Source organism: Bison bison, unplaced genomic scaffold, assembly GCF_000754665.1.
Source record: "Bison bison bison isolate TAMUID 2011002044 unplaced genomic scaffold, Bison_UMD1.0 scf7180017864508, whole genome shotgun sequence".
Classification (NCBI taxonomy): Eukaryota; Metazoa; Chordata; class Mammalia; order Artiodactyla; family Bovidae; genus Bison; species Bison bison.
The window spans coordinates 2,769,768-2,780,151 of NW_011495064.1; the positions used below are offsets into that span (position 1 = coordinate 2,769,768).

The 10,384-nt window shown below is 55.4% G+C and overlaps 1 protein-coding gene across 1 annotated transcript in view; it reads left to right on the top strand.

Annotated features, from left to right (window-relative positions):
- Positions 1–50: 50 nt before the first annotated feature.
- KCNIP3 (Kv channel interacting protein 3, calsenilin) overlaps positions 51–10,384 on the top strand; it is a 96,357-nt gene continuing 86,023 nt past the window's right edge. The window contains exon 1 of the mRNA XM_010829572.1: positions 51–132. Within this exon, the coding sequence (XP_010827874.1) occupies positions 118–132 (15 nt within the window). The 5' untranslated portion in view covers positions 51–117. The remainder of the gene's footprint in view (positions 133–10,384) is intronic.

Below are 10,384 nucleotides of genomic sequence, written 5' to 3' on the forward strand. Positions count from 1 at the left end.
GGGCGGGCGGGAGCCGCCAGCAGCAATTGCGTCTGGGTCCCGGCAAGCATGAGGCAGCTGCCCGCTCGGCCGGCTGCGCGGAGGGGAAGCCGGCAACAGTTTTCTCGGTTGTCCAGGATGCAGCGGGCCAAGGTAGGCTCTGGCGGGGCTGGGCGCTCGCCCAGGGCTGGGGCGTGGGGGCTTCGGGGGTTTACCCTGGACCAGGAAGCCTTGCTGTGCCTCTATGTTTGACCCCATTCCCTGCTGTCCCCCGTAGGGTCGCTATGGAAAAAGTAAGTGTTGGGGTGTCCTGCCTGGGAGGCTAGACTCCTGGGGCCCCCTTCAGACGGCAAAGGCTGTAGGTGTTTGTGGAACAGAAGCTGGACAGAGGAGTAGCTTGGGGTCAGCCATGTGGTTCAGTTAAGTCCCTGGGGCAAGTGCCAGAGTGCTGACCCCAAGCCTCCGACTCATTAGTGCTGGGGAAAGGCTGAATGCTGGGAGGGGGTGTCTTACCTTTGAAGGCTGGGCAATGAGTGCATCATTTAATTATCCAAGTAATTAATGAATATCCACTTCCTGAAGGGCTAGAGGACCCCTGACAAGGACACATGCGGTTAGTTCCCGCTGTGGGGCTGTTGGGAGGCTGGAGAGAGAGAGAAAGCAAGGGAAATGCCGGGAGTAGAGTTCAAGAGATGGTGTCAAGGAGTTGGGAAGGATGAAGAATAATTAATGCAGAATAATGAGGAAAAGGAAAACAAGCTCCCCCCTCCCAGAAGACAGTGAACACTCAGAAAATCTGCTGATGCTTTGCACCTCCCCACACGTCTGGGACAGTCTTGCTTTGGATGGAAGAAGAAACACCAGGATTAGATTTGGCTGCTTATAACAGAACAACCCAAATAACAGTGGTTTGAACACATTTGCTTACATTTCTCACACAGAGTCCAGAGGGAGGCAATAGAGGGCTGGCACCCTATGATCCACAGGGACTAAGGGCCATCTGTCTCAGCATGGACTCAGGCTCCATCTGTCTCACTGGCTTCCATTCGAGAGGTTACCTTCACGTCCAAAATGGCTGCTGGAGTTCCAGCCAACACACACAGGCTGCAGGAAGTAGAAAAAAGGAAGGGCCAAAAAAACCAACAACCCTCTAATAAAATCAGGGCTTTGTGAGTAAGGAAGAGTGGATATTGGGCTGGTGTGTGCCAGTCTCCCCCCCAGCTCCATGCCCTTCCCCCCGAGATGGATTCCTGCCTCTCTGTCACTCATGAGGACAAGCAGTCCAGAATGGGCTTGTGGCTGCTGGCTCCAGGCCACCCCGCCCCGACCCCAGGCCGCCCCCCGCCCCCCGCACTGTCTGCTCCATCTCAGTGGTGTCAGGAGGATCGGCAGAGGTGCTGATGTGAGACCCTTCGAGCACGCCGGCAGGGCGTGTTGAAAAGGTGTTTTTCTCCCCGTCGCCTTAAGTCTCCCCGCTACCTCCAGGCAGACAGGGCAGGAGTAGAGAAACGTAGAGCCTTGTCACAGGCTCACACACTGAGTGCTCACTGTATACATGTGCCACAGCCGTCACAGGTCATGCGCATCCTCGGGCATCAGTCTGAGCCTGCGATGCACAGCCACACCCCGTGGCTGTACCCATGGTTGGCCAGGTTGCCAAACCTGCAGAGGTGGGGCTCTCAACTGAGTCAGGCTGCGTGCAGGTTTGCATTCAGCCTGCTGTGTCCACCAGCCTCCCGACAATCCCCCTTCTCTTGCCTTTCCCCCACTGGCTCCTACCTGCCAGGAGGTCACGCCCTGTCCCTGCCAGATGAGTGTGGTGAGTGGTTCCCGTCCTCCACATGCATCTGGCCCTTCCCTTGGTTATCATGACCCCACACTGGCCCCTGCCCTCTCTCACAGCCAGGCCCCAGTGGGTCCACCATGCCTACCAATGCCCTTCCTACAGCTGGCCTGGCTGGAGACTGGAGTGGACCCCACACCTTCAGCTGTGGGCCAGGCTGGGACAGTGATCACCACTGTCACCAAGGTCAGCAGGGAGATTATGAAAAATCAGCTTCCTCTCAGTGGTAAAGAATCTGCTTGTAATGCAGGAGACGCGTGTGTGATCCCTGGGTCAGGAAGATTCCCTGGAGAAGGAAAATGACAACCCGCTCCAGTATTCTTGCCTGGAGAATCCCATGGACAGGGAGTCTGAGGGCCTACATACCCCTACATTCTTGTGGGGTCACAAGAATCAGACACGACTTAGCGACTAAACCGCCACCACCAGTAGCGGCAATAGGGGCGACAGTTCGGAGCGCAGGCTGGGAGGTGGCCTGACCCATCCATCCTCAGCGCCTGTCACTGTCATCTGTGGGTCCTCACAAAGTCCTGGGAGGGTGGGCCCTGCCACTTCCCCTTCTGTAGACATGAGGCTTGGGGTTGAGGGTGGTGGGGGTGGGCGTGCAGCTCGCCCAGCACAGGGCCGGGACTTGAACTCCCTGAGATCTTAGGAAAAAGGAGCAAGCAGAACCCTTGCTCTGCTCCTGGGTCTTCAGGGAGAGCTGTCTTCATGGCCCGGCATGTCCACTGGGACCCTCTACCTGCCCAGGTTCCTGCCTTCTTGCAGGGAGTTTGTGGGAGGTGGTCCCTAATGGTTTCCCTTATTTCCACGTATAGTAATCACATCCCTGAATTGAATGGCAAGTAAAGTGGTCCTGGGTGTTCTCTGGGACAAGGCCAGGGCCGAAGGGCAGAGCCCTGAAGTGGCCGCTCCTCTCTCCAGGGTCCTTCCAACAGGCTCTGCACCTGGATTATCTCTCTGGACCCCCACGCGGCCCCCCAGGTAGTGCTTGGTATTGTACCCACTTTACAGATGAGGAAACTAAGGCCCACCCTAGATTGCAAGCTACAAAGTGTTACAGTGGGAATTTGAACCCTGCTCTGTCTTACTCCAAAGCTCAGTTCCCTATGGCTTGTGGGTGGGGATGAATGGGGATGTCATGGGAGAAGGCTACAGGGAGAGAGGAGTGTGCCTATAACCAGGCAGCTGGTTATAGGAGATGCCCCACCCCTGTTGGGGGCTGGCCCCATGGAGTTGTGGCCAATTGCACCCTCCGAATACTTTAGTGAGTACACTCCGGTCAGACCCCACCCCAACCATGCCTCCTGGATTATTCGTGTGACCTTGAGCCAGCCACATCCCCTTTTCTGGGGGCTTCAAAGGATAAGACCCCAATGTTTTGACACTAGGAGCCCTTTTCTTATCCAAATCTGTGGCAAGCATGGGAGCTGCTTTGCCAGCTGGGGCTGGGGGGCCATCTGCTCTCCCACCCCAGCCCCCTCCCAGGAGCATCTGCACAGCCCTGAATGTGGCCTCTGTGAGGAAGAGGGGAGACCCTGGTTTCCAAGGCAAAGAAAAAAGAAGGGAAAGCACTTGGCGCGCCTCCCTTTGCTGGTCCTGCAGCCCCGGCCGGAAGGAGACAGAGCGCGAAGGAGGGTGCAGTGTGGAGTGAGTCACTGTGCGGCCCCTCCCGCAGCTCCAGCTGACTGATGTTTCTCTGGAACAGGCAGGTGCATCTGTCAGCTGTGATCAGCCCACATCCCGGAGCGTCACAGAGCATCCACGTGATGGGGACAAGCCAAGGGGACCCGCAGGCGCCAGAGTGAGGGGTGGGTGTGGGGTTAGCTGAGCTGACCTGAGAAGGACGGCTGAAAGGGCCTGTCCCAGCTCCCCAGCTGGCCCAGCTCTGATCTGTTGCCTGAGGTCTCTGCCCAGCGCTCCCCTCCAGCAGGCGGCCTACACCCACACCAGGCTCAGCCAGGCAGAGCAATGCTGGTCTTTCCCGGCCTCACCTCTACCTCTTTGGCCACCCCCTGCCCTCCCTGGCCCCCCAGCACATGCCTTTCGAGGCAGGCAAGGGATAAATCTGAGACCTGCTGCTGCTGCTGTGCCCTGTGCCCAGTCCACCCTGGCCCTGTGTTCAGATTCTCTCTCGGCACTTCGCTGGTGGTCCAGTGGTTAAGACTCTGAACTTCCATTGCAGGGGGCTCAGGTTTGATCCCTGGTCAGGAGATGCAAGAGACGTGGGTTCAATCCCTGGGTCTGGAAGATCCCCTGGAGGAGGGCATGATGACCCACTCCAGTATTCTTGCCTGGAGAATCTCATGGATAGAGGAGCCTGGTGGGCTACAGTCCACAGCGTCACAAAGAGTCAGACATGACTGAAGCCACTTACCACACATGGGTTCTATCCTTGGTAAGGGAACTAAGAGTCCACATGCCACGGTGTGCAGCTATTAAAAAAAGATCTTGTCTCAAGATGGGCCCTCTGGGCAGTGACTCCAGAGCGCCAAGTACTCGCCCCAACTCTGCCCAAGTGACACTGTGAGCGTGGGCAGCGTCCATCCCCTCCCTGGGCCGCAGATATGCTCATCGCCTCTGCCAGGCCCTCACCTGAGGTTGGGCCCTATGCTGAGCCGTGGGGGCTGGGGGGCCATAATGCAGATCACCCTGCCCCTACATACGTGTATGCCCCCTGGCCCATCACAGAGCCCACCCCCAGCATTTGGAATTGACGGGCCAGCCACGCCCGAATGTAGCTGCGGAAGTAACACGGCTGTGCCTCTGGGCTCAGTTCCAGGCCCCTCATGCCTTAGCTGTGTGTCCTCAGACAAGTTAGTTAGCTTCTCTGTTCCACCGGCTCCTCGTTTTCCTTCTTGGTAAATAAGATCCTCCACCAACCCCGCTCCCCAACACCCGTGCATAGAGAGAGCTCTGTAAATAGTGTGAGTATCAGTGTTGTCATTTTGGGGTTACTGAGTCGAGCCTGTGAAGGGCACCCCAATGGGATAGTGCGATCTGTGAGTGGCTCAAGTCCACCCCCGGGTTGGTGAGAAGCCTTCATTGCCTGGGCAGCAACGGGCAGGTGAGGAGATGGTGGGCTGCTGGATGTGGCAGCACCAGAAGCAGGGCAGCAACACCCCAGTGGCCCCCGCCTCGGCGCCAGTGTTCTGAGTGGATCAGCACCCAGGCATGTGTGTGTGTGCGTGTGTATGCGTGCCTGTGTGCACGTGTGAGTTCTGCAGGGGCTCACGACAGTCTCACCTCCCCTCCCATCCGGGAGGCAGGCTGCCTGGCTGGCGTCTATTGATGCCCAGGGGTGGGAGGAAAACCAAGCGCTCCCCGCTCCTCCTGCGAAGCCTTCCCATCGCAAATCCTCAGGGCCTGCATGACTCGACGCCCACTGCCACTTCCTGCCATCTGTCCCAAGTGATGGAAATAGAGCGAGCGAAGACGAGTGGGTGCTCACGAGCCTGCCTGCAGCAGTCCCCACGGACAGGGTCAGGGCGCCAGGCAGCCCCACACCTGGAGCCTGCACGTCCCTGCCGGTCCAGGCTCTGGGTTCGAGACAGCCCCCCTCCCCACCCCCGCCGGGAGAAAGGGAGAGTGTGAATGCGAGACCCCTTCTTCCCACAGATAAGGCCCAGAATTTCCTATCTGGTGGGATAAGCACTCTAAACCTTGGCTGCACTTTCAGATTGACTGTCGAGCTTTATAAAAATAGAGTGGTGCAGGCCCCACTGAATCAATAATGCAGCCCCCGGGGAAGGCAGAGGTGGGGAGACTTCCCAAGTGATTCTGCTGTGCAGCCAGCTGAGCAGAGTGAGTTGGGTGGCCCTGCTGATGTCACTGGGTCATGGGCTGGGCCCTGCCCCTGCATGGGGCAGCCAGACCCTCACGCAGCACCAGGAGGGTGAAGGATAGTGCTGATCACTCCTGCTGGGGGTGGGGCGCGGCACCTTATTTAACCTCCCCCATAGTCCTGTGAATTATACCCACTTTATAGACAAGCAAACTGAGGCTTGGGTCTTCCCCCACAGCTCAGTGGAAAGAATCCGCTTGCAATGCAGGAGACACAGTTAACATGGGTTCGATCCCTGGATTGGGAAGATCTTCTCGAGGAGGGAATGGCAACGTGCACAAGTATCATTGCATGGGAAAATCCCATGGACAGAGGAGCCCAGTGGGCTACAGTCCATAGAGTCACAAAGAGTCGGACATGACTGAAGCGACTGAACACACACACACACACACACAATGAGTCTCAGACTCAAGTGGTCAAGAACTTCATCCAAGGTCTCCCAGCCAGGAGAAAAGGGCCCAAGTTTCAAGTCCCTGCCTGGTTGACCACAGACCTCTTCCCACCATACTTGACTGAAATATCATTCTGCTGGAAATCTTCCCTCCCCCACCCCCCAAAAGTCTTCCCTCCCTCCCCAGCTAGGTGTGTCTTCTGAGTTAGAGGCCAGTGGGTCCTGGCGGCCCTTAGGAAGCTGTTCGTGCTGTTTCTCATGCACAAACGCCTGTAAGCATTTGGGAGAAGCTAGGCGTGCCTTTGCGTATGCGTGACCTCGATCACTTTACCTCTGGGGAAAGGAGCCTGGGTGTTTTCAGCCCAAAGGCTGCCACCTATGTGCCCACAGGTCACCTCTGCCAAGCCTTCTCTGAGATGCTCTTTGGGGGTTTTCTGGAGCCCAGGTGACAAGAACCCCAAAGACTGAGCCAGTTGCTCAAAGGTGTGTCCCTAACGGCCTGACCGCACGGGCCTCCACAGGATGGAGCTGTGCCCACTGGGCATGGGGCAGTGCCCGGTGGGCTGCTGGCCTTTCTGGGGGCCTGTGGAGCCACAGGGTAGAATGTCCCAGTTGCGGTCCCAGTGGTTTGTTTAAAATGCTCTGGCCTCTTTCTGTGGCGTGGTGAAAACTCTCAGATGGTGATTGAGAATGGAGTGTTCTCATGGAGAGTCTGGACTGCATTTGCAGGGAGCTGGAAGGCATGGGGGGTATTCTTCCTGTACCATCTCCATGGTGTTGATGTCAAAGTTACTGAGGAGTCACCTTGACCCTTCCGTTGCTGCCCACATCTATGGCAGAACCTAAATACCCACCACACTAATATGCCCCCACCTGTCCCACTGCGGGCATCCGGCTCTGTGCTCTACCATTTTCCCCTCAACCTGGGCAGATCCCAAGCTGGCCTTCGGCCTCATTGTGCCCCAGTTGCCCTCCACGCTCCACCAGACCACCTTTCTGAAGCAACTCTGACAGGCCCTCGTCTGGACTTGGGTGGGAGAGAGGAGCTGGGGGTCAGGTGTGCCCTGGTAGCAGCAAGCTGCCCGCAGCCCCACAGCTGGAAGGTCTAGAAGGTGCCGGCCAGCAGACATGAATTTCATGGCGCTTCCCTCGTGGTCCAGTGATTAAGGATCCACCTGCCAGTGCAGGGGATGCGGGTTCGGCCCCAGTCGGGAAACTAAGATCCCGTAAGCCATGGGGCAGCTGAGCCTGTGCGCCTCAACCGGACAGAAGCCCACGTGCTGCAGTGGAGATCTCATGACGCAACTGAGGCCCAACACGGCCAAAAATAAATATTATTTTTTTTAAAGAAGTGTATTGCAAGGCACAAGTGTCACTTTAAATGGCCAGGCAGATACATTAAAGAAAGTAAATTAAAACAGAAAAATTTTAAATAATATATTCTATTTAATCCAATGTAAATATTATTTCAGTGTGTGCTCAATATAAAAATTGTTAATAAGTTATTATCCTACTAAGAAGAATTTGAAATCTGGTGTGTATTTGCACTAATGGCAAGTCTGCATTTGGACTAGTCTCGTTTCAAACATTCAGTAGCCACATTCAGCGCGTGGCTGAGGCGTGGGGCACCCAGTCCCAGAGGACTCAGTTCTCTGAGCTGAGCTGAGCAAGGGAGCCCTCAGACTGCAAGTTTTCTAGCTGTTGGTATTCCTTCACCGATTTTATCTTGCCTGCTGCAACCTGTGCTATAGTTTATTTTTCTTTAAATTAACTCATGTTTTAAATTTCCATAAATTTAGTTAAAAGGGAATCAGTAGATCATTCTTGTAAAAGGAGAGCTGGTAGCAGGTGAAGAGGTAACCATAACAACGCCCCCAAAACAAACAAGAGCACTGAGTTCTAGCGGCTCTCCGACCCTCCTTCCTCCCACTCTTGCCTGCTGAAGCTCTGAGCTGAAGCTAGAGGGATGCTTCGGGCACCCAGAGTCTCAGCCAGGGTCCCCAGCTTCTGGGATCTAATACCTGATGATCTGAGGTGGAGCTGACATCATAACAATGGGAAGAGAGTGCACAGTAAATGTAATGCTCTTGAGTCATCCCCAAACCATCCCCCCTCCAGTCCACGGAAGAATTGTCTTCCACGAGACCTGTCCCTGGTGCCAGAGGGGCTGAGGACCGCTGGTCTAAGTCATCCCCTCTCCCAGACAGGAGGTTCTCCCAGGCGTTCCCTTCCTGGAGCCAATGCATGTGTGCACTAAGTCCCTGCAGTCATGTCCAACTCTTTGTGACCCCCATGGACTGTAGCCCGCCAGTCTCCTCTGTCCATGGGATTCTCCAGGCAAGAATTCTAGAGTGGGTTACCATGGCCTCCCCCAGGGGATCTTCCCAACCCAGGGATTGAACCCCTGTCCCCTGCATTGGAGGCAGATTCTTTGCCCCTGAGCCACCTGGGAAACGCCCTGGAGCCAATGACCTCCAGCCAAAGCCCCGCAGTGAACACACCTGGATGTGAACGAGCGGGGCTGGCTCCTCGTTGGCCTTGGGCAACAGAGAACACACCAGATGGGAACATGGCGATCTTGGTGAGAGGGTATCAGAAAGACCTATTTCAGGATTTGTGCTCCAGCTGGGTGATTTGCCGGAGGGCCTAAGGAACCCTGAAAGAGGGATGTGGGCTTAAACATGGCACCTCTCCAAGCACCCAACACAGTGCCTGCTGGAAAGCAGAGGCCTCCCCAGCACGCTGCCCTTTCTGTACACCCCCTGCTCCCCCAACTCCTCCTAGACCTGGGACTTGGAAGAAGGGAAGCTGACACCTGCCCCTGGACTCCCCTGGAGGGCAGGAGCTGCGAGTGTGGGCTGAGTGGCCAGAAATGTCTCAGCAGTAGCTGCAGCGCTTGCCCTGAAGGTACCTTGTCAGCCTCGGAGGAGGCTGCAGGTCCCGGGCCAGCCTAGGGCCACTTCTGGGACCTGGCTCGGAATGCTCACTGCTGGGGATGCTGTGTGACCTCACGACCCAGATCTTCTGGCTTCACTGGTCTCTGCCACCCAGCTCTGGCCATCGCCTCCCCCGAGGGCCATGGAGGATGAAAGGATGGCTCCATCCTTGTTAAAATGCATCAGACAAGAGCAAAAGGGGAGAAAGCCTCAGCGAATTATGGCAAGAGCTTCAGAGGGCTTTCAGTCAGGCATTTTAGGATATTTATTGAGGGTTTTGTGTGTGTGTGTATTTTTAAAATATTCTTTTTTTTTGTATGTGTGAAAGTTTTTATTTTTTAATGGAAACTTCATTGAGACCATTGCAGACTCACTTGCAGTTGTAAGAAATAAAACAGAGGGGATTTCCTGGTGGTCCAGTGGCTAAGACTCTGAGCTCCCAATGCAGGGGGCCTGGGACTGATCTCTGCTCAGGGAACTAGAGCCCCCATGCTGCAGCAAATAAAAAAGATCCTGTGTTCCTGAAACCAAGACCTGCCATAGCCAAATAAATAAATAAATGTTTAAAAAAGAACTGAAACAGATCCCGAGGACCCGTCACCCAGTTTTACACGCACTCGTGTGTGTTTAGCCCTGCGCACTTAAACACACAAACACGCAGTATCATATGTGTCCGTTCGTGTTTCCATCCCTGCAGTCAACACACGTGACAGTTCCATCACCTCAAGGACTCGTGTTGACCTTTCATAGCCACACCCACCTCCCCTCTTCCACCTTTCCCCCCATCCTTAACCCCTGTCCCACTAACCTGTTCCGTTTCTAAATTGTTGCCACTTTGAAGTGCTACGTAAATAGAATTACATCCTTTGTGACCTTTTGAAACTGTGGCCGTTCCGACAGTGTGACATCTCCTTACGGTTTTGTTTGCCTCTCCCTGGCGGCTCATGATGTGGAGCGTCTTTTCAGGGCTTCGTGCCACCTGTCTGTCTTCCGTGGTGACATGTCTGTGCTAGTCTTCTGCCCATCTGCCAGCTAGAGGCTTTGTTCTTTTACTGCTGGGTTTGGAAGTGAGGGTCTTTTGGGTGTCAGGCTCTGTGATGGGGAAGAGCAGTTCACACAGGAGGCCAGGGCCGGCTCTAGGAGCCAACATTCCAGGAGAAAGAGACAGAAATGCACCCAGGTAAACAAATAAACAGGGTTAGTTCAACAGCCAGCTGTGCTGGGGATCACAGCAGGTACTGGTGTGGGTGAGGAGGTGGGGGTCTCCTAGCACCTGATCTGAGTGAGGCCTGACAGGGAGCAGCAGTCCATCTTGAATGTCCAGGAGGAGTGTGCAAGTGAGGGGGGAGGGATTGCAGGTAAAGGTGCAGAGAAGTGTACAGGGGGAGGGG